This window comes from Enhydra lutris, unplaced genomic scaffold (genome assembly GCF_002288905.1).
Source record: "Enhydra lutris kenyoni isolate GAN:26980312 unplaced genomic scaffold, ASM228890v2 scaffoldscaffold34, whole genome shotgun sequence".
NCBI lineage: Eukaryota > Metazoa > Chordata > Mammalia > Carnivora > Mustelidae > Enhydra > Enhydra lutris.
In genome coordinates, this window is record NW_019154118.1 from 15837460 (window position 1) to 15860415 (window position 22956).

Here is a 22956-nt window from a genome sequence, read left to right on the forward strand (position 1 = left end):
AGGCATTTTTCACTGCTCTTTGGAGACAAGATCATCAAAAAGGGGCCTGCCTGGATGAGAATAGGTAGGACAATTGGAACGAGACAAGCCATATATTTCCAGGCACCAGAGCCTGAACTGAGTTTCCAGGATCTTAGGCCCCTGGCTCCCTTAGCCGGTCCATCAGTGAGTCAACAAAAATCTACAGAACCTCTCGTTATGTGCCAGGCACAAGCCAGATGGAGATACAGAAGGGAGCAAGACATGTGCTATCTCTGCCCTCTGGTAAATTACAGTCCGACTCCAGCAGTGTAGAGAGTTTGGATCCCCATAGGCCACAGGGGAGAAAAGCCCACTTGTCTCCTGGTGAGTCAATCACATTGTTATTAATAACTATCTTTTATTGAGCAAATATGATATCTCATGTACCATGCAAACTTTTTGTCTGAATCCTGAATACGAAGAGAAATAGGCTCTGAAAAATTCCATGACTGGCCCAGGCCCAGTGGGTAGGCAGTACTGGAGCTGGGATTCAAATGTCCGGTTTAAAAGCTACTTAGTCTGGTGTCCCAGGCTGTCCAAGGAGGACCTTGGGCAGAGTCCCAAGAAAGACCAGAAATGGGAGGAACCTTGCTGGTATGGCTTATGGGAAACTCTGAAATTACTGTTTTACATCAGTGACTTGGGAAAGAACATCCTAAACCTTCTTTTACTTCCTAGAGGTCTAGACAACATTTTCCACATTCTCTGCTCTCTCTTCCACCTCACCCCCAAGCTCAGTGCTTGGAGATAGAACCATTTGCACCTGCTTCCTTTCTACCCCACCCCCAGTCTGCCCCTGCCCTGACAGTCTCCTCTGATCAACAGCAGAGAGCAGACAGATAGGCGTCTTCTGGTTCCTCCCCCACTCCTTTACTTTTTCCGGATACCCATGAGTCAGTTGGAGGAGGGTGTCTTTCACCCTGGCGGATAGTTCTGTGACCTGGGTCTACCTACTGAAGGAATTCTGCTGGAAAATGGAACACTGTAGGTTTCTGGCTGGCCTGATACTGGCTGTCCTTCTCTCCCAAGGTAAGGCTTCTCTAGGTGATGAGGACATCTTGGAGAAGGGACAAGGGAGGAACATTTGCATCTGGACTGGGCTCCACGTAAAAGTCCTTCTCAGTGCTAGCTTCACTTTACCAAGAAGAATTGTCGAGGAGAGTAGGGTTGGGATGTAGTACAGGGTTTGGGTTGGGAAACAGGCTCTTGGCTTTGAGTCTAGCTAGGCGTGTATGTTGGCCTTGAATGCCTCTCTAAGGGCCAGAGATCTGCAGGAAATGTGCAGTCTGCAGGGGCCTGAGCCTAGGGCTGATAAGGGAACACTATTTCTTCTAGGACAGAGAGGCTCTAGGATCTAGTACTTTTAGTGATTTGGCCATCATTTGCCACCATCAGGAGCCATGACCCTGTACTCAGGGGGATGCTTTAACAGAAAGTTGAGTTTAGGTGGAGAAGGAAGGAGGGCAGATCTGGGGTCATAAGATGATCAACTCATCTTGGTTCACCTGGTTTTAAAACCGGTAGTGTCTTGTCCCAGAAACCCCCTCAATCTCAGGCAAACTGGGACAAATGCTTTGGGACATCCAGGATTTCCAATGGAAACAGATCCTCATGGAAGTCATGATTATAAGATGTGATATAACCTTGGCCTGCGTGAGACGCACAAGAAACAGCTCTTTGGGGGATTTTCCAGAAGATGTTTTGTATTCAAGTTGGTAATGGAATATGAATTCAGGGAAAATCTGGACTCCACTTTTCCCTGGGATTGGAGATACAGATTCTCATGCCTCTGTGGGTTGTGGAGGTGTTCTCAGTCAAAACAGTTCAGTGGATCTAGAAAGGCCCTGTGCATACCTCCAGCCCTCAAACTCCCTATAAGCCTTGACTTGTGTGACGCACCAAGAATGAATTTGATAAAACAATTTTTTCTACCTCCTTACCCTTAAGCAAGGGTAGAACAACTAAAAATCTTTACATGGGATTTGCCCGGGCTCTCCTTCTGGATCACTGGGCTGGTAATCCATACCAGCTTCTCTCCTACCCCAAACATCACTGGTCCCAAGAAAGACGTTAGTGACGAGAGTCCATTTCTCTTGGTAGCTATGGGGGCAGGGGCAAAGTGGGAGGGAAGAGGATGAGAAGCTGAAGTGGGAGGGTTATAGATGGCTGGGAAGTAGAATTAGAAGCTTTGTTGGAGGGGTACGTACGTGGCTTAGTCAGTTCAGCGTCTGCCTTCGGCTCAGGTCATGATCTCAGGGTCAAGAGATTGAACCCCTCATCCAGCCCCTTGTTGAACCCCTCCTTGGGCTACCTGCTCAGCAGGAAGCCTGCTTCTCCATCCGCCCCTCCCCCTCTCCCTTTCCCCCTGCTCCTGCTCTCTTTCTCTCTCTCAAATAAATAAATAAAATCTTTAAAAAAAAAAGTTTTGTTGGAAAACAAATGTGGACATCTCCAGCCAAGGAACAGTCTTCTGCATTTCCATATTTCTTGAATATTTCAGCAATCTATACTCCCCTTCTACTTCTTTTTTTTTTTTAAAGATTTTATTTATTTATTTAACACAGAAAGAGATCACAAGTAGGCAGAGAGGCAGGCAGAGAGAGAAGGGGAAGCAGGCTTCCAGCCGAGCAGAAAACCCGATGCAGGGCTCGATCCCAGGATCCCAGGACCCCGGGATCACGACCTGAGCCGAAGGCAGAGGCTTAACCCACTGAGCCACCCAGGGGCCCCTCCCCTTCTACTTCTAATCAGTGGTCTGAACTCCTGTCCAGGAAGGTTCTTAGATCCAGTTGGCTCCATGATTTCCTCTTTGGCTCCATGTCCATCAGGGTCTGTCCTCTGCTGGGACTGAATCCTTGCATCCTTCCTGGCCCCTGTAGTTCATGGGGAGCCTCCCAAAGCCTTTTTCTTGTGACTTCTGTCTCTCACACTAGAAACCATAAATTGTCCTAGACTTAGAAAGTGGTCCTTTTAAAGTACAAACAGCAGAATAAGGCATCTGCTGCAGACCAAACAGCTGGCTGCAGTCATGGTTGGGTTTTGGGTTGCTGTTGTTTTCCTCGTAGGGAGCCCCTCCAAGATAACCGTGGAAGAACTTGAGGACATGGTGTTCCTGACTTGTAACACCAGCATCAGGCGGTTGGAGGGAACATCACCATTAAAACATGGTAAAATGTGGAACTTGGGAAAACGCAACCTGGACCCACGAGGAATGTATGTGTGCAATGGGACAGATGAACAAGACCACAAAACACCTTTTATGCAAGTATATTTTCGAAGTATGTGCCTTCTGGACCCTCTGGATATGAGAAGTTTGTAGCCAGAAAGGACCATGCTGGACCAACCTGTTCTCTAAACAAAGTGGGGGTCCCTCTTGTAATGGTATGAGCCAGACTTTGGAGCTTAACTAATGGAAAAAAAAAATAGCAGGGGCCTTGGGACTCAAGCAGTAGAGGCTGGGTTGGGAGAGCGGTTTGGCCCTGCAGCCTTGTTTGCATTCTTACAAAGCTGGTACCGCTTCTTGGCTCCTTTTCAGGGATTCCTTGGGATGAAGGGCGGAGGTGGATGTAGCAAGGGTATCAGCAGGCCTTTCTCCAGGGATCTTACTGAAGTTTGGGTCCTGGTGTGAGGTCCCGGGGTTGCCCTACGAGGCAGAGATGGTTCCCCGGTCTTGAAGGCTCTCCAGTTCTCCTCTCATCCCCACCCCCCTGCAGTGTGTCAGAACTGTGTGGAGCTGGACTCAGCCACCCTGGCTGGCATTGTCGTCACTGACCTAATCGCCACTCTGTTCCTTGCTTTGGGAGTCTATTGCTTTTCTGGACATGAGACTGGAAGGTTCTCTAAGGGTAAGTGGAAGGGGCAGAGTGTGCGTTCATGCGTGCACACGTGCACACGTATGTTGTGGATGTGGGTGTGAGTGCGGACCTGCAAAGAATGGGGCTGGCAGTGGGTTGTGTCTCCTCCTGGAGTCACTCTCGCAATCTCTAAGGATTCCTAGCTCTGGTTATTGGAAGACTTGTGCCCATATTGCCCATGTAGACTTCTGAGGGTACGACCAGCTGCTGTCCTCTTGTGGTGTTCATGGGGTCTCACTGTCCCCTCCTCCTAGGCCCTTGATGACTCTTTCCCCTATTTCTTCTAGCTGCTGACACTCAAGTTCTGTTGGAAAATGACCAGCTCTATCAGGTGAGCTGTGAGGGGAAAGAGACATGAATGGGAGGGAAATGGGAAGGGATGAAGAGGCTGTTGCTAGGTGTTCTGTGCATGGATGAAGGGTTCTAGCAGGGAACTCATCAATGGCAGGGCTGGAAAACTCAGGCATAAGCTCTCATCTCTGGGGCCTACTGGGGTCTTCCCTGGGAGAAACTGACCCTGCCTCACTGATTCCCCTTCTCACCTCCTAGCCCCTTCGGGATCGGAATGATGCTCAGTATAGTCATCTTGGTGAAAACTGGCCTCGGAAGAAGTGAACCTGACACCAGTGGCTTATGGGAGTATCGACTGTACCTTCTTCCCTTACTCAGCCAATAAAGATGTCTTCTCTCACTCAGCAGGTGCCTGGACTTTTCGAGGCTCTTGGACAAGGCATGGGAGTTGTCTTGCCTTGGCTGGACCCTTGCCCTCCCTGTCCACCTGTGTCCTTCCTTCGTTGCTTCCATTCCTCTGCCCCAGATGGACAGTGTGATGGGCTGTCTCCCACCCCATTCTGGCCCACTGGTGTTTCTGGCCTGTTGGGCTTCCTGGGGGCGGGGTCGGTTCTACCACACTCTCTCAGCTACTTGTAGCTTGCAGCCCCTATTACAACCCCTGAAAGGCTTTGGTTTCCTCACCACAGTTGAAGGCGATGTTTACAGACCCAGCCGCACTAAAGTTTCCATGACTTCATGAGCAGAGGAGGTGGAAACATCAAGGGCCAAGAGATCACTTTTTATCAAGACTTGGAGAGCATGTGTGACCAAGTCCCACTTCCACTAAGGGGCTGGCCTTGGCTTTATGACCCCTGTGGATCGGTAACCCTAGCTGTGAGGAGGTTGCCCCATAAGCCCATTAGGGACCCTTTCCTCCTCTATAGAAGGTACCACTCACCTTCCTCTCCTCAGAATCTGTCCCTGTTCCTCCCCTGCCTTCTGCATGATAAACTAATATCAGAAACTCTTCATTACCCCTCTTCACCCACTTGGAAAGCTGGAATTGGAGAGTGGACAGGAGCTTGGGATATTTTCAGTGGATGTCGTGTTCACTAGTGGGTTGGTGGTGGTTCTGAAACTTTGGGAGCCTGAAGGATTTATTAAAAACATAGACACTTGGTTCCTCGGGACGCCTGGGTGGCTCAGTTGGTTGGACGACTGCCTTCGGCTCAGGTCATGATCCTGGAGTACCGGGATCGAGTCCCGCATCGGGCTCCCAGCTCCATGGGGAGTCTGCTTCTCCCTCTGACCTTCTCGCTCATGCTCTCTCTCACTGTCTCTCTCTCAAATAAATAAATAAAATCTTTAAAAAAAAACATAGACACTTGGGCCCCACTCTAGGCACCTAGCCCTCAGCTGCTTCTGAAGCTTCCCCCATTCAGAGTCTCCAGTTTTGAGGAAGAGCTGAGGCCACGGATGCTTTTATGTCCTTTACGCTGTTCCTGTCTACCACAGGGGCAACCCCTCCTTTTGTTCTATGAGCTACAGTAACTGAAAGATCTTCGGGACAGTTTCATAAGAGTGGGACTTTCCAAGACCAGGGTTCAGAAAGAGGGAAAGAACGAACAACCACACAGCCAGAGATCTGGATGATTCTGCCCACCATCTTTGTGAGCTATACACAGATGCTGATTTTGTTAGAGACTATGAACTTCCAAGGTACACATGCTTCATTCATGGTCATGGCTTCTTTCTACCCTTTACATCCCTAGGACTGTAGTCCTCTGCAGCCTGCCTCCAGCTTTCCACATAGGATCCCTCCACCTCGGGCAACTTTCCGGTGACATCTACCCACCCAGTACTTATCTCCTTCCCACACCCTGCACACTTCCCTTCACCTTGTAGTCCTCGTAGGCTCTTAGATTCCCCCATACCTCTCACCAGTTCTCACCATTGCATGCACCTGGGAATCTCCAGAGCTCCTGATTATCTTGGATGAAGGCATTAGGACTTTCAAAGTGGCTTAAGGTGATTTCATCATGAAGCCATGATTGAGAAAGCTGCCCTAGCCCTTCTGGAAACTTGTGTCCCTTTGGTTCTCATGTGTGTGTGTGTGTTTTAAGTTTTTTTTTTAAATTTGTTTACTTGTGAGAAAGAGAGACAGAGAGGACAAGCAGAAGGAGCAGCAGGTGAAGGGAGAAGCAGGCTCCCCATTGAACAGAAAGCCTGATGCGGGGCTTGATCCCTGAACCCTGGGATCATGACCTGAGCTGAAGGCAGACGCTTAACTGAGGGAGTCACCCAGGCATCCCTCTTTTTTTGTGCTTTTAATAAATAGCTTCACTGGGGTGCCTGGGTGGCTTGGACAGTTGAGTGTGCGACTCTTGATTTTGGCTCAGGTCATGATCTCAGGGTCGTGAGATTGAGACCTGTGTTGGAGGTCGACACTCAGTGGGGAGTCTGCTTGAGATTCTCTCCCTCTCCCTCTCCCTCTGCCTCTCCTCCCTACACACACACACACACTCTCTCTCTCTCTCCCTCTCTCTCTCAAATAAATAAATAAATTAAAAAGTAAATTAAAAAAACAGCTTTACTGAGGTAAACCTATATGAATAAACTACATATATTTAAAGTATACATGTGATGTCTTGTCATATGTATATACTTGTGAGACATCACTGCAATAAAGGTAATGAACATATCAACACCTTGAACAGTTTCCTTGGGCCCCTTGGTATGCAATGCCCCCCTCCTTCCTCTCCTTACCCCTCAACCCTCCAGGCAACCACTGATCTGCTTTCTGTCATTATAGATTAGCTTTTGATTTTCTAGATTTTTATGTAAGTGTAATAATGTAACATGTACTCTTTTTTGGTCTAGCTTCTTATGCTTCAGCATAATTATTTTGCGATTCATACATTTTACTAATATTTTATTCCTTTGTTCTGCCCAGTAGTATTCCACTGTATGGATATACCACAGGCTATTTACCCATTACCCATTCACCTGTTGATATTCTTGTGGGTTATTTCCTGGCCTGGGCTATTACAAATAAAGCTGCCATGAATAGTCACATATAAGTTATTGTGTGGACGTACACTTTTATTTCTGTTGGATAAATACACAGGAGTATATGGACTGAGATGCAACTTTTAAAGAAAGTAGTCTGGTATTCTAGGTCCTTTGTAGTCCCATGTGAATTAGCTTCTTAGGTACTACAAAATGCCTGCTGGGATTCTGATCAGGATCGTGTTGAATTTATAGATCAACTTGGGGAGAATCGACATCTTAATGACATTGACTCTTCCAATCCATGAACACAGCTTTTGTCAGATTTATCCCCTAAGTATTTAATATATATATATATTTTAAAGATTTTATTTATTTATTTGACAGAGACACAATGAGAGAGGAACACAAGCAGGGGGAGTGGGAGAGGGAGAAGCAGGTCTCCCACCAGCAGGGAGCTGAAGGCAGACGCTTAATGACTGAGCCACACAGGCACCCCAGTATTTTTTATTTTTTGATGTTTTTTTATATGGTATTTTAAACTTTCAATTTCCAGTTGTTCATTGCTAATATATAGAAATACAGTTGTTCCGTATATTGATCCTGTACCCTGAAAACTTTGTAAATTCACATATTAATTATAGTAACATTTTTTGGTAAAGCCCACCTGAATTTCTACATAGATGATAATGTTGCTTATAAATAAAGACAGTTTAACTTTTCCATTTCCAATCTGAATGTATTTTATCTCAGTTCCTTGGCTTATTATGGTGGCTAGAACCTCCCCTACAATGTTGAATAGAAGGGAAGTGAGGATATTCTTGCCTTATTTGTGATCTTAGGGGGAAACCTTGTCTCTCATCACTGAGGATGATACTGGCCATAGGTTTTTCTTAGATGCTCTTAAACAGATTGAGGATAATGCGTTCTCTTTCTAGTTTGCTGGGAATGTTTAGTAAAAATAGTTGAGTATTGTCAAATGTTTTTTCTGCATCCATTGAGAGGATTGTATGATTTTACTTCTTTAGTCGGTTAATATGATAAATTACATTGGGGATACGATCTGTTACACCAATCCTGCATTCCTGAAATAAACTGTACTTGGTCATTATGTATTATTCTTTAACATACATATATTTTATATTTATATATATAATATTTATTTATATATATTTATATATTTATATTTTATGTTATTATTTATTTATATATAAATGCCTATTTGTTATTTATATTGATATTGATATTTATATTGATATTTATGTATTTTTAAAGTAAACTCTACCGCCAATGTGGGGCTTGAACTCACAGTCCCAAGAATGAGCGTTGCATGCTCCATTGACTGAGCCAGTCAAGTGACTGGCTTTTTAAAAAAAATATATTACATATATATTATTAGATTAAATTTGTTAAAATCTACTGAAGAATTTTTGCATCTATTTATAAAGGATATTACTCTGCAGTTTGTTTTTTTTTAAAGATTTTATTTATTTATTTGACAGACAGAGATCACAAGTAGGCAGAGAGGCAGGCAGAGAGAGAGAGGAGGAAGCAGGCTCCCTGCTGAGCGGAGAGCCCAATGCGGGACTTGATCCCAGGACCCTGAGATCATGACCTGAGCCAAAAGCAGAGGCCCAACCGAACGCCACCCGGCACCCCAGTTTTTTTTTTTTTCTTGTAAAGTTTTTGCCTGGTTTAGATATCAGGGTTGGTTATTAGGGTTCTCCAGAGAAACAGAACCAACAGGATATGTATGTAGGAGACAGAGGAGAGAGAAGGAAGGGAGGAAAGAGAAGGGAGAGAGAGAGATTTATTTTAAGGAATTGCGACTGTGAACATTGGCAAGTCTGAAATCGGCAGGGTGAGCTAGCAGGTTGGAGACCCAGGGATAAGCTGATGTTGCAGCTTGAGTCCAAAGGCAGTCTAGAGGCAGAGAGCTCCCTCTTCCTCAGAGGACCTCATGCTGGTTTTTTCCTGTAAGGCCTTCAACTGATTGGATGAGGCTCACCAACACACACAATGGAGGATAACTTGCTTCACTCAAGGTCTGCGGATTTAAATGTTAATCTCAACTAAAAAGAATACATTCACGACAACATCCAGATGCATTTGGCCAAACATCCGGGCACTGTGGCTCAGCCAAATTAACACATAAAATTAACCATTATGCAGGATGAGTTTGGCCTCCATAGAATGAGCTGGAACTCCTGCCTGTTCAATTTTCTGGAAGAGTTTGTATAGAATTAATATTATTTCTTCCTTAGATGTTCAGTAGATTTCACTAATGAAGTCTTCTTGGTCTGGAGTTTTTTTTGTGGCAAGGTTTTAAACAATAAATTCAATTTATTTAATAGCCAGCATCCAATTTATGTTACCTGTTTCGTCTTCGGTGAGTGCAGTGCCTTCTCCCCTGTCCTCAAGTTCTATCCACCCTTTCCTTCAAGGCCCACGTGAAGTTGCTGCATGTACTATGAGGGTTAATCACATCTGTTTTTCTGTTGTTCAGCCTTCTGCATACTTGGCCACTCTGCTGTAATCGCAAGCCCCCAAAAGCAAAAACCGTTTTTTGTTTGTTTGTTTGCTTGCTGGTTTTTTTTTTTTTTTTTTTTTTTGGTCTCCCCTGAGCTCTTAGCACAGAGCTGGTCTGCGACAGACAGGAGCCATGAGAAAAGCACTCGCAGAAGGAGTGCCTAAGTGATTAAATACAGAACTTGTAAGCCAGGAAACCAGAATGATCCTGGTCGGCACTGGCACCACGTAGCTGTTCAGAATGTTGGAGTTGGACAGTCCTGGCTGCTCATTCCGGCTCCCTCCCTCACTCGCTGTGCAACCTGGGCAAATAACTTAACCTCTCTGAGTCTCCGTAGCCTCACCTGTAAAATGAGGACAACATCTCTCTTGTCTACTTTGTGGAGCTGTTGTAAGGATTAAATGAGATAACACATGGAAAATGCCGAGGTTATTTCTAGAGGCTTGTCAGGGCTCACTAGACATTAGCTGTTACTGTTTTCCTCACCCTGAGCCATACCTCCCGTTCCTGGAACATTGTCAGGCGCATGTGGGACAAGAGGGCCAGCCAGCTGGTCAGCAGCTAGTGATGGGTAACATCACCATCTGCTTGTGAGCCTGCGGTGTTGAGTGCCTGGAGGGCAGGAAGTACCCTCCAGCAGGGCCAGCAAACCAGTAGCCAAAAGCCTGAGGCTGAGCATGCACAGCACGTGGCAGGCTGCTAACCATGAATGGCCTTTCCTGGCGGCCATGCGCATAAATAGCACTGTGGTCAGCTGGGGAGGTTTCTGGGTGCAGAGAGGGAGAAGGGGGCCCGCTGGGGCTTCTCACAGCTCTGGCCCCCGCTCTGTGCTGCAGGAGCACAGGGTCCCGGGTGGGAACCGGGCCCTGCTACTGGCTCCCGCAGCCCACATCCGGGCGTGCCAAACCGCAGCCACCTTCTGGCTACCGGCTGCTGCTTGGCAGCGGGGGAGGGAGGCTGTCGAGCAGTGCCCCTCCCTCTCCCCTCCCCACTCCCCTGGCCTGGGGCTCAGCCCTGCTTCCTCTCAGCAGCAGCTTGTGGAAATCTGGGTCCCACCCCACAGCCTCCAAGCTCCCATCTGTCGCCCACACCTGCCTTTGAAGGCTTCTGCTTCTGTCCTCTGTTTTCTGAACTGACCACCTCATCGAAGACCAATCAGTCACTCTCTGCCATCCTTGGTGTTTTTCTCCAATAGAAGTGAGTCAGAGGACCATTTCCCCCCCTTGTCTCTCTCTCTCTCTTTTTTTATTTATTCCCTAACACCCTCTCGAAAGACAGCGGGAGCTAATGCCCCCTCTGGCTGTGAAAACAGGTAGCACTTGCTTGAGGGATCATAGCAGGGCAACTGAGGCAGAGGACATGAGGAAACAAGGCAGCCTCTGAGGGCATCCCAGAAGAGGGACAGCAACTCTCTCAGCCCAAATACACTTTATTTCTTTTCTCTCTCAGCTGACAGGGAGCCTAGCGTATTCATGAAGGGGCCTGCAGGGAAGACCTGGGGTAGGAAGTAAGGGGCTGGCTCTGGGCCAGGGTCTGCGAATGGGGCAGGAGCCCTGCCAGAGTTACCCAGTCCATCCCCACAAAGGGGTGCCAAAGAGAGATCTGGAAAAATAGAGAGGTAGACGGAATAGTTAGGGACAGGGGCCATGTTCTGCCCAGGGAAGGTGGAAGGGAAGGAGCAGGGACATCTCCCGCAGGGTAGAAAGGAACAGGGGATGGTGAGGGTGAATGACAGAAATAAGTACCGGGACCAGAGGGCAGTCTGGGTGCGAGCGCGTGATATCTCACAGGATAATGAGGCAGAGATAGTCTAGGACTGCGTGTCAGCACAGGAGGGAGGATGGAGGAAGCTGGGGACAAGGGTGCACGGTGTGAGTTCTCCAGAAGGCAGAGGAACAATTCTCTTCTGGGGTCCAGGAATTACCCAGGGCACAGGGAGTAGCAGGCCCTGGAGAAGCCAGACCTGGGCCTGGAGGAAGCTGTGTCCTCAGGACCGTCAGACGCCTCTCTGATTCAGGCCAGAATACAGGTCCTGCTGGCCTTTCCGGATGGGCTGGGGTGGAACAGAGAGGTTGTGGTCAGCAGGGTGGGAGGAAATAGTTCCCAAGAATGGAGGGCCCCCTGGAGATCTAGCTTTAGAGTCCCAGAAAGGACCTGGCACTAGGAGTCAGGAGGCAGGCTCGAATTCTAACCTGAGCCCCCACTGAGGCCAGATGTGAACCTGTCACTTTCTGGGAGCCTCAACCTTCCCATCTCAAAAATGGGAATCTCAAGACCCCATCAAATGCCCCAGGGCACTTGTCAGGATGAAATGAAGTCACTTATAAGAAAGTGGCTATCACACTCTCAGTCAATATCTGGGAGTTTGTTCAGGTATGAAAGTCCTGATATGTAACAACTGGTAGGGCACACACACACACCATCCCACCTAGACAATCCCGGAGGTTCCCTGCCATGCCAGGCATTAACTCTTTAGTTGTCAAATCGAGAGGCAGTCTAGTTGGGGAGAGGCTGTGATGTCTGGCTGTGTGTGTGTTGGGAGAGGGGGGCAGGAAGCTGGGGGCTATTTACCAATGAAGAACTTTAATATTTTTACAACCCGTGTGTCTGCACCATTGCATGGAGTGGGGGGGGACCTCGGTCCTGAATTGACCATGTTAGAGTGTGTGGATATGGTATTCCCCACACTGTATCCCCACTAGTGGATAAGCCCTAGAAAGAAGGTGTCACCCCCCCCCCCAACATGCCTTGGGTGTAGAAGCCACGCAGCCTTGGAAACTGCCCTGCTCTGCTTGGAAGGAGGCAGATGCAGGCACAGGGTAGCTTGTCTGGGAGCCCTGAACGAGGGGCTTCCAAGTGTCCGGCTGGCCAGATAGACTGTCCCACTGGTCCCCTTCTCCCCTAGAAAGATCCCCTCCCCCTCTCTATCCCTTGGTACCTCATAGTCTGGATTGGGAACAGGTGGTGGCTTCTCCTTGTTTTGTCCTGCAGAGGATGGAGGGGAAATGATTAGTTCCCACAAGGGAACACCCATCTGGTGGCCATAAGATCCTGATTCGGGCGGGACGGCAACACCCTTCGTTTTCTCCTCTAGGCCTCTCTTTCTCCATCTTGACCATTCCATCTCCTGTTTCCTTTAATCCCGTCTCTAACCACTTCCATAGTCTTTTTATCATTTTATGACTTTCCTCAGCTCAAAGTCCTTCCATGTGTCCCTTTTCTATGGGTAAGGGAAGGGAACAGGCAGAAACTAAGATCCCAGAGTCTCTCTCCCCATAGACTGGGTGGTGGGGGGGAGGTGTGGAATCGGAATCTCATTACTCCAGAACACCCGCAGCCATACTGTTAATGTACTTCTTGTATCTCTCTAGGGCAGGATAGAGAGAAGCAATCTGAGATGTGATCCGCTTTGTCCAGAGGTTGGCCACACAGGAAATGTTCTATAGGAGCTGTCTTGAGCTGGCTGTGGACTCGCCACCCATCCTGGCCCAGGCTGGACATCCCCTTTGGCAAGATTCTCTTTCAGTTTAACTCTTACCCCTAGTCCTGCCACCAGCACCTTTTGCTCTCATCACGGCTGTGGCATTGGCCTTTCTATTCTTGCTCCAGTAATAGACCAGCAGCAGCACGCCCAGAGTGATGCAGATGTCAGCGACGATGATTGCAACCACCGCCATCAGATCCACCTCTATGCAGTTCTTACACACTGCGGGGGACAGAGATATGGGGGAGAGGACGAGAAATCATCGAGGAAAGAAGACTCAAGGATGGTAGAGACCAGCAAGGAACAAATAAAGGCGATTCTCCCTTTACTACTCACATGCTTGCCACGGCCAGGGCCGGACCTTTCAATGTTTGGAGCACCAAGCAAAGAGTGAAGGTTATGGGGAGAGGCTCTGGAGTTAGACAGTCCTGGGTTCGAGTCCCAGCTCCTTCAGGCACTAGTTGTGAGAAGTGTTTACAACTCACAAAGCTTCTGTTTCCCCTTGTATAAAATGGGAAAAAAATAGGGGTGCCTGGGTGCTTAAGTGTCTGCTTTCAGCTCAGGTCATGATCCTGGGGTCCTGGCATAGAACCTGCTTCCCCCTCTCCCTGCCCTGTGCTCATGCTCCCTCGCTCTCAAATAAGTAAGTAAGTAAGTAAGTAAATAAATAAATAAAATCTTTTAAAAAATGGGAATCAAATAGTACTTAAATCATGGTTGTTGAGAGGATTACGTGAAAAAAATCCCTGGCACGTGTTTGGTAAAGTGCTTGAAATTAATGTTGGCTATCATTATTATGCCTTAGTTTAGGATACTATCATAGCAGCTTTGCAAATCCTTCTGCAGAACTGATCTCTGAATAAAGCACCAGATAAAACCATATTGACGTGCCATAATTCTGGGTTCAACATAATGCAAATGACACAATCCTGTCTCTTGGAAATTTGTCATTTTAGATCGAGTGTGGTCTGGGCTTTCCCAGACGACTCCATATAGGTGTTTAATCCATATTTCAGAAAACACTGATGCTGTGAGGCCCCTGAGAGTCTCAGGATTGAGTATAAGAAAAGCACAAAGATGCCAGGGGACTGTGAGGTACGGTAGGGGAAATGATTGAGAATACCCTCTTGAAATGGCCCTTTCTAGGGTGTCCCATGGTGTTTGCTCTGGGGACCTATATTACCTCTTGCTTTCAGGTAGAGAGAGTTCTTCTTCGATTGGTCTGAAAAGCAGGTATAAGAACCACTGTCCTCCACTTCTGAAAATGTAGGCATAATGTACTGTGTTTCAATAGCTCCTTCTATTGTTTTCCCATTTTTTTCCCATTTTGTAGATTTGGGATCAACCTCCACAGGGCATGTCAGCACTACCATAGTTCCAGAGATGGAGACTTTATAACCTGGGAAACGGGAGAGAAGAAAAGAGAAATTGGAGAGAGAAACTAGTAAAATTTTGGCAAGGGCAGATTAGGAACAGAAGAACCAACCAGATGCAGAAGGTCATCTGTCATCCAGGTCTGAGATAGTCTTGTCAAAGGGGATCTCTACTGGCTAGGACATATGAAAGAGGGGATCTGAAGGAGAAGGGGAACCAGAGAACCTTTGGAAGGTGACTTCAGAGTTTAAGCATGGACATGGGGGCTTGGGAAGGGGAGGAGGGAAGTAAAGGAAAGCCTAGAAAAGTCCATTTGAGAATATTTCCCAAATAGGAATTAGAAGGACCTCAGTTCTTGGGGATAATCTCTCCCAACCAATTCCTTCTCCTTCGTCCACTCAACAGCATCCTCAGGGCCTACATGAAAGACAGAGAAACTTAGATTTCTCTGGAGGTGAACCTGTTGATTCACCTGAACGTGAGAAAAGGAAAGCACTGTAAGAAAATAACCTTGGCTTAAGTTTAAATTGTAGATAAAAATTTTCAAGTGGGACTAGACATTATCCCCAAGAACCTCCCAAGATGGCCCATCCTTTAAGGAGCCCCAAGCCTTGAAGGTGAGGTATGCTCATTGAGGCTGTTGAGTTTCATCACGTCAAAAGTGCCCCTTGATGTGCCCCTTGATCCCAGTCCGCTGAAGCTCAGAATGTCTTAGAAGCCTGAAGCTGAAAAATTCTAGAAGTCTTCAAGCTCAGCCTCTTACATGAGAAAGAACTGTATTCTGGGTAGACATGAAAGGGTCTTCTCAGAGATAGACCTTCACTCATCTTCGCAAGATCTTTGAGCCACTGATTCTTGGCCTTACCTATTTTTCACCATTCGGAAATTCTCTCTAATAATCAACAGAATCCCTCATAGTGGAGATCAAACGCACTTCTGTTTATTTTACACCACTTTTCTTTTACTGCCCTTGAATTAGGTAAAGGACCGTACTCATTTGAAGGGAATGGCTCTTCCAATAAAAACTGGCTTTACGTTGAACCATCTCCTACGTATAATCAACTCTGGATTATTTTTGTTAGAGGGAGGCACTATTGGTGTGGACAACTGAAATCCGCTAATATAATTTAGGGACCCAGGCATATTCCCCAGAGCAGGCACTGTTGTCCTGGGAGGTGCGGCTGGGGTACATCCTTGTTTTCTGGAAGACTTGTGGCTAGGACACAGGGTGGCACTAGGTTATGCTCAGGCCTGGATGTGGCAGCTGGAAGACAGGAGAGGTGGTGATGCTCAGAGACAGCCCTCTCCCCGTTGTGAGCTTTTCACCACAGAATGCTGTTGCGAACAGAGCACTGGACTGCATCCGAAGCCCTGTGTTTGAATCCCAGATCTGCCTTAGGCTGTGTGTCTGAGGACAAGTCATTGAATTTCTCTGAGCCTCAGTTTATTCATCTGGGAAATGGAGATGAAAAACCCACCTCACAGGATATTTGCAAGTATGAGATGGATTATGCTGGCAAAAATGAATGGTACATAGCAGATGCTTAAAGAAAAATGTCAGTTACTTTCTTCCTTTCCTTCTTGGAGTCCTGCTATGATGGAGAACAGAACTGAGTTCTGACCCAGTTGCTCAGGCCCCTTTCTGGCTGAGATCACACGGAATGGTAAACAAGTCATTCTCCAGATTTATCTATCTGCTAATAATAAGGGGTTGAGTATAACGACATAGGTAGTTGATATTATTTTGACTTAGAAATAATTTTCAATACTGCTATTTCTTGGTGATGTTAAAGAAGCCAGAAATAATAAATAAAACCATTTAAAAGTAAATAGACGGGGCGCTTGGGTGGCTCAGTGTGTTAAAGCCTCTGCCTTTGGTTCAGGTCATGATCCCAGGGTCCTGGGATCGAGCCCTGCATTGGGCTCTCTGTTTGGCGGGGAGCCTGCTTCCTCCTCTCTCTCTCTGCCTGCCTCTCTGCCTACTCGTGATCTCTGTCTGTCAAATAAATAAATAAAATCTTTTTTAAAAAAAGTAAATAGACATTTCACTCTGCTTGGTGTGTTTGTTTGAAAAAGAAATGCAAGGAATGCAAAGAAAATTGCTCAGGAGTTTTATCAGCACAGAATTTGGTAGCGAAGCTTAGACATACATGTTCAGACGAGGGCCTGGATGTCTGTGCCTAGAAGTAGTTCAAAAGCTCACAAAGACTTGATACACATCCAGAGACAGAGATTCATGATGGTTAAGAAAACGAACTTCAGGAGCACCTGGGTGGCTCAGTGGGTTAAAGCCTCTGCCTTCAGCACAGGTTATGATCCCAGGGTCCTGGGATCAAGCCCCTCATTGCGCTCTCTGCTCAGTGGAGAGCCTGCTTCCCCCACTCTCTCTGCCTGCCTCTCTGCCTACTTGTGATCTCTCTCTCTCTGTGTCAAATAAATAAATAAAATCTAAAAAAAAAAAAAAAGAAAATGAACTTCCGTATCAACTAAATCTGCATTTATATTTATCTCGGTGTTTGGACTATTTATTTTCTAAATCTTGGTTTCCTTGTCTGTAATATAGGGACATTAGGAGAATTAAATGAGAAATTTCAGGTAAAATATTCAGGGCGATAAATACCTAGAATATGCATGCTTAATAAACTCTACTGCTGGGACGCCTGGGTGGCTCAGTTGGTTGAGCAGCTGCCTTCGGCTCAGGTCATGATCCTGGCGTCCTGGGATCGAGTCCCACATCGGGCTCCTTGCTCATCGGGGAGCCTGCTTCTCCCTCTGCCTCTGCCTGCCATTCTGTCTGCCTGTGCTTGCTCTCTCTCCCTCTCTCTCTCTCTGACAAATAAATAAATAAAATCTTAAAAAAAAAAATAAACCCTACTGCTTATTACCTAGTTGGTATGCTTCCCATATAATAATAACGAAAATTCACCCATTGCTTCTGTATGTCAGATCATGTTCTAAGTGAATCACTTACTCCATCCTTAACACAACCTTACAAGCTAGGTGTCATTATCATTTCCATTTTATACACAGTGATGTTATAGCACAGAAGAGTGAAGTAAATTATTCAGATACTCAACGAATAAGAAGTTGATCCAGGATTCAAGTACGGCTGTCTAGCTTCTTAACCTTACACTACACAGCCTTAGCTCCTCTGCCTAAAATATCCTTCCTTCTAAAATACAAGTTTATCCTTTATTATTATTATATTATTATTATTTAGAGAGAGAGAGAGAGAGAGAGAGAGTGCATGTGAGCGGGGAGGGACCCTGATAGAGGCCTCGATCTCATGACCCTGGAGTCATGGCCCAAGCTGAAATCAAGAGTCAGACACTTAACTGACTGAGCCACTCCAGCATCCCAAAGCTTATCCTTTAACACTCAGCTCAAGAATCACCTCTGGGGAGGCTTCCCCAGCCCTCCTCCGTAGAGCTGTCCACTGCTATTTTTATAGCTTGTTTTACCCATGTCACAGCACGCAACACACTGTTATCAGTTATTTGTCTCTCGCACAAGACCATCAGCTTCTTTTTTTTTTTTTTAAGATTTTTTTTTTAATTTATTTGTCAGAGAGAGAGGGAGAGAGAGCAAGCACAGGCAGACAGAATGGCAGGCAGAGGCAGAGGGAGAAGCAGGCTCCCCGCCAAGCAAGGAGCCCGATGTGGGACTCGATCCCAGGACACTGGGATCATGACCCGAGCCGAAGGCAGCTGCCCAACCAACTGAGCCACCCAGGCGTCCCAGACCATCAGCTTCTTGAAGAAAGGGAATTAGTGATCACTTACTCATTCAAAAAATGTTTGCTGGGCACCTACTATGTGCCAGGCCCTGGACCAGGTAAATAAGACGCCATTTGTGCCTTCAATGAACTCGTGATTTGCATGAAAATTCAGTGGTGGCTCCCACCCTCACCCACATATGTTTTCTTCCCTGAAAGCATGCTCAGGGATCCATGATAGAGACAGACATAGGCACATTTCATACAGATCCTACCGATAGACAATCGTATTTTTCCTCTGGTAGTTCTGGTTCTCACTGTTTATTACTATGATTGTCCTCCATACCATTTTGTTCCACACTTGAAAAGGGATGGTGTAACCTTTCTTACCGGAAGGTTCCTCCATATCTGAAAAGGAAATGATAAGCCACTATTAGCTACACTTATGTCAGCTCCTGAGACCAGACCCTGCTCCCTTGGGTTAGGACCTCCTGAAACTAATGCAACATTGTGTGTCAACTCTATTCTAATAAAAATAGAGAAAGAAAAAGAAAAAAGGCTGCATTGTGGCACTGGATCAGCCTGTCAGCAATGTTTATGACAGGTGAAATGATTATGGACAAGTTTATATTAACTTTTAAATTCTCTTACAGTATTAAAATGTGATTTTCTGGGGAGCCTGGCTGGCTTGGTTGATAGAATGTGGGACTCTTGATCTTGGGGTTGTAAGTTTGAGCCCCACATTGGGTGTGGAGGTTTCTTTAAAAAAAAATCTTGGGGTGCCTCTGTGGCTCATTGGGTTAAGCCTCTGCCTTCGGCTCGGGTCGTGATCTCAGGGTTCTGCGATAGACCCCCGCATTGGTTTCTCTGCTCAGGCAGGGAGCCTGCTTCCTCTACTTTTTCTGCCTGCCTCTCTGCCTACTTGTGATCTCTGTCTGTCAAATAAATAAATAAAACCTTAAGAAAAAAAAATCTTAAAAAATTAAAAAAATAAAATGTAATTTTCTAAATTAACAAAAAAGAGGAAAACAATGGATATCCAAATTCCTCCCAGCTGTATAGGAAAAGCCATTTGGGGCCCTACACCCTACCTTAAACAACAAATGGCAATTTACAAAAATGGATCCTAAGTAGTAATTTTGCAATATCAATGATTACATCATACACCTTAAACTTACATTGTGTTATATGTCAATTATATCTCAATAAACCCGGGGAAACAAGAAGATACGTATTGCATGTAAATCAATGATGAAGAAAAGTCAATTCTAACTGGCAGAAGCATGCAGAAGAGATTAGTTACCCTTAAGCACACGAGTGTTCTCGACATAAGGTAACATTAAAGCATGCTGCAGGATAAAAAAGGAAAAAAAAAAGGATCTAGGAACATTGCCAGTGGGGCAGTGTCACAGTGTGTAGACGGGCCCGGTGGCCGCCTTCAAACACAAAACTGGGTCACTCAGCTCAGAGGAGCTGATTGAGCAGAAAGGCTTCCAATGTTGGGACATTCCTGCCTCTACCTCTCTGATCGGGAAGTCTGTCCAGGCCAGGCGCACTCACACTCGTGTGCACACACGAATGTACATGCACACACATCCAGAGCATTTGGACAAGTGACTCTAAAAGGTGCACCTAGATGATGCCCCAGAGGCTTAGTTCCCACGTCCCCACACATATGTTCATACCCTCTACAAAAGCCCACATCAAATACGAAATGCAAGCAAAAGGAACTTTTGGCACATTCAACTCAACAGTCTCGACTTTTTCCTTTTGAATGGTTAAGACTTGTATTTCCTGTGATCTCCATTGCTTATCCTCTTCTGGGCTGGAACTATCTCTAGACTGATCAGGAAAAGGCAAACGAGAACGTGGTAGAAACTCCTTTTATGGGTGTCTGGGGAAGCTCTGTGTGTGTGTGTGTGTGTGTGTGTGTGAGGGTGGTCTTAGAGAAAGCTCCGTTCATAAAAACAAAGAATGCCAGGTTGATTTCATAACAAGGAAAGAAAGCATATCTTACCTTCTTCCTGCCCCCAAGAGCCAACTAGAAAATTAAAAAAAAAAAAAAAAAAAAGGAGTTAGTAAATGTTGTGGGCCCCTGAAATTCCAAGCAGAGAAAGTGATGTGGTCTGGTCTCACCGTTTCTGAACACCGAGAGTCTTTCCCAACCATCCCCTGATCATACTCATTCCTGTACCCCAGGTAAGTGACCCGTACTGCTGGGTACGGACCAGGGGTTCCCGATCGGCTGGGACGAAATAAAACAAAGAAGCATCTAGCATTAAACATGAACACTCAATATTTGACACACAGGAGTTAGAAAAAGTTAAGGCTACTTTTTGAGCCACTGGAGAAACAGCAAAAGAATTTTGCAGCCAAGCCTCCATTTTGAAAATCAGACTGTGGAAGAAAAACAAGCTCTCAGTTAGGCACACACGTTGAGAGTCTCACTCTGTCTCAGGCTCCGGCTGGCCTGATTGTTCAGTTTTTCCATTTGTTTTCTGCTTGACCCAGAGACGAAGATATTTGACATTCCCCTTACTCATCAAGTAGAGCCTGTGTGTGGAAAAGCCTGGGCTCCTCACTCAGCAATACCTTGGATTCATTGTGATGACCAGTTTCCCTGATGTTGCCTCGAAGTTTTCCGTATACCTGGACCTCCCTTTTATCAACAGCCTCTACATGGAGTGAGACCCCTCTACCCGCCCAGTGCCCATCCATTTCCAGAGCAGAGGGGGCACATCTCATGATGCCAGATCTTGAGGGGTGCTTGGGACTTTGATATGTGGTCTTTGTCTCTCCACCTTCCCCACCCCCTCCGCCCTGGGAAAGCGTAGTTGATGTTATAAGCCTCTAAGAAAATGCCTGACCACTCCTTGCAGGGGTCACATCCTGACCCTTGACAACCTCAGAATGTTTTCCTTGGACCAGTCGCAGACAGAGAATCCCGAGAGCTTGTTAGCAATGTGAGTTGTAAGCCCCATCATTCCAGTCCTGCTGAGGTAGAAGCCACAGGATGCTGGGAGATGTGTGTGAGGCTTCCCTCCTGAGAGACGCACAGCCAGGCAGGAAGTGGAGACATTGGCGCCCTGGCTCTGAGAGAGGAGCAACAGCGATAGGAGGGTTGCCTTGTCTAAGCTGCTGAAATAAAACCATCCCGAGCCATTTTATACCATGTAGCCACGTGTAGACAGACGGTGCTGTTCCCCAGGTCAGCTTTTGCCCTTACTAGCTGTGTGGCTTTAAACAAGTTATTTACTATCTTTGTGTGTCAGTTTCTTTGTCTGTGAAGTAAGGGATGGAACCTTTACCTTCCAAGATGGAGGTAAGAATTCAATTAGTTGACACATGCAAAGAATTTTTTTCTTTATACAGTCTCTGGCACTTAATAAACGGCAACTTTAAAAAAAAAATCTTATCTCCTGGGGTGCCTGGGTGGCTCAGTGGGTTAGGGCCTCTGCCTTCGGCTCAAGGTCATGGTCTCAGGGTCCTGGGATCGAGCCCTGTATCGGGCTCTCTGCTCCGCGGGGAGCCTGCTTCCTCCTCTCTCTCTCTGCCTGCCTCTCTGCTTACTTGTGATCTCTGTCAAATAAATAAATAAAATCTTAAAAAAAAATCTTATCTCCTATGGGATGTGGAATTGCTTTCGGTTATTTATCAACTTATACTCTCTCTTGCTTCAAAAGGACTAACTAAATTAATTGAAAGCTCTTGGTCATCAGAAAGGGATTGAGGGTTACGAGGTGTGTATATTCTCAGGGATCAAGGATTCCCCTGCACAGTTCGAGTCCAACTATCTGCTCTCCTTAGAAGGAGGGGTGGAGATTAGCTCTTCTAATCTCTTTTGTGTTAGTTCTTAAAGCCTGGGTCATTCACTGATGAACGAACTTGTTCTTGGACGCAGAGAGACTTCTCTGATTTCAAAAGCTATGATCCCAAATGTTTTTCTTTGCTCCCTGAAGACTCTCTCATGCATCTTTCTCATTAGCCTGCAGTCTTAGATCCCAGAGCCCTAACGTCGCACAAAACATTCCTTACATCTTCTGGTAAATGAGCCTCTGTGGGACCCCTGGGCAGCATCAAGGTCGGCTGTGAGCCTTCCCACAGTCTGGAAAAATACCACCCTTTCTCCTTTCATCCTGCTTACCTAATAAGAGACAGAGTCCCAGAATTCTCCAGAGGCTCCCCGGCTGCATCCTTCTCTCACTGGACGGACCCTTGCTCTACCTAAGATGGCGGAAGCCGGCGGCTTATTACTTCTGAAAAAGAAACCAGAGGACTTTCCCAAAACCCCTGCTGAAGGTGAGGACCCTGAGGTCATTGTTCCCAACGCCGGGATGAAAAAGGGGACCCATTAGAGGGAGACTCACCATTTTCCGAAGCAGGCACCTAAGGCTGGGAGGGGAGGCAAGGTTCTGAACCCCACACAGGAAGTGTGGAGGGGCCTCTGGGCCTGTAGGGTTCTACGTCACTTGGAAACGTTCGAGGCAGAGGCAGCCACCTGGGTTGGCTGGGGAGCGATGGGCCCCATATCTTCCCATAGCACAAGTGACGGGGCTGTGACAAAACCTGGAGGGAGGATGAGAAATACCGGCAATTTCACTGTGCGGGGGCTGGTCCGGTGATAATGCCATGGCTGGGACTCCCTTCGCCAATATCCCGCCCCCCCAAATAAATTGTGACAAGGAGGGGGAGCACT

At 46.5% G+C, this 22956-nt stretch overlaps 2 protein-coding genes across 4 annotated transcripts; one reads left to right on the forward strand and one right to left on the reverse strand.

Moving 5' to 3' along the window:
* Nucleotides 1-856: 856 nt before the first annotated feature.
* LOC111153823 (CD3d molecule) lies at nucleotides 857-6244 on the forward strand. Of its 2 annotated transcripts, XM_022513076.1 has the most exons (6): nucleotides 857-1050; nucleotides 3087-3299; nucleotides 3735-3866; nucleotides 4163-4206; nucleotides 4425-5316; nucleotides 5526-6244. In XM_022513076.1, the coding sequence occupies exons 1-5, from the start codon at nucleotides 996-998 to the stop codon at nucleotides 4488-4490; spliced, it is 510 nt and encodes a 169-aa protein (XP_022368784.1). In that variant the 5' UTR covers nucleotides 857-995; the 3' UTR covers nucleotides 4491-5316; nucleotides 5526-6244. The 2 variants fall into 2 exon arrangements, with proteins under 2 accessions (XP_022368784.1, XP_022368785.1); XM_022513077.1 differs by lacking the exons at nucleotides 3735-3866; nucleotides 5526-6244 and having other exon boundaries at nucleotides 881-1050; nucleotides 4425-4952.
* A 3502-nt stretch (nucleotides 6245-9746) lies between these two features.
* Nucleotides 9747-22691, reverse strand: LOC111153962 (CD3e molecule). 2 transcript variants are annotated; one of them, XM_022513318.1, is made up of 8 exons: nucleotides 22628-22691; nucleotides 22405-22516; nucleotides 20278-20301; nucleotides 18651-18668; nucleotides 14355-14570; nucleotides 13226-13393; nucleotides 12626-12672; nucleotides 9747-11740 (listed from the first exon to the last, which is right to left on the reverse strand). In XM_022513318.1, the coding sequence occupies exons 2-8, from the start codon at nucleotides 22451-22453 to the stop codon at nucleotides 11684-11686; spliced, it is 579 nt and encodes a 192-aa protein (XP_022369026.1). In that variant the 5' UTR covers nucleotides 22454-22516; nucleotides 22628-22691; the 3' UTR covers nucleotides 9747-11683. The 2 variants fall into 2 exon arrangements, with proteins under 2 accessions (XP_022369026.1, XP_022369027.1); XM_022513319.1 differs by lacking the exon at nucleotides 18651-18668.
* Nucleotides 22692-22956: the final 265 nt, after the last annotated feature.

What these genes read in the sequence shown, in the direction of transcription:
- LOC111153823 (XM_022513076.1), top strand. Translation starts at nt 996, where the DNA reads ATGGAACACTGTAGGTTTCTGGCTGGCCTGATACTGGCTGTCCTTCTC. An exon ending in TATGCAAGTATATTTTCGAA is followed by an intron (nt 3,300 to 3,734) that starts GTATGTGCCTTC and finishes ACCCCCCTGCAG; the next exon opens with TGTGTCAGAACTGTGTGGAG. An exon ending in GACTGGAAGGTTCTCTAAGG is followed by an intron (nt 3,867 to 4,162) that starts GTAAGTGGAAGG and finishes TATTTCTTCTAG; the next exon opens with CTGCTGACACTCAAGTTCTG.
- LOC111153962 (XM_022513318.1), bottom strand. Translation starts at nt 22,453, where the DNA reads ATGCAGCCGGGGAGCCTCTGGAGAATTCTGGGACTCTGTCTCTTATTA. An exon ending in GGGACTCTGTCTCTTATTAG is followed by an intron (nt 20,302 to 22,404) that starts GTAAGCAGGATG and finishes TTAATTTTCTAG; the next exon opens with TTGGCTCTTGGGGGCAGGAA. An exon ending in TCTCTACCTGAAAGCAAGAG is followed by an intron (nt 13,394 to 14,354) that starts GTAATATAGGTC and finishes TGTCCCCCGCAG; the next exon opens with TGTGTAAGAACTGCATAGAG.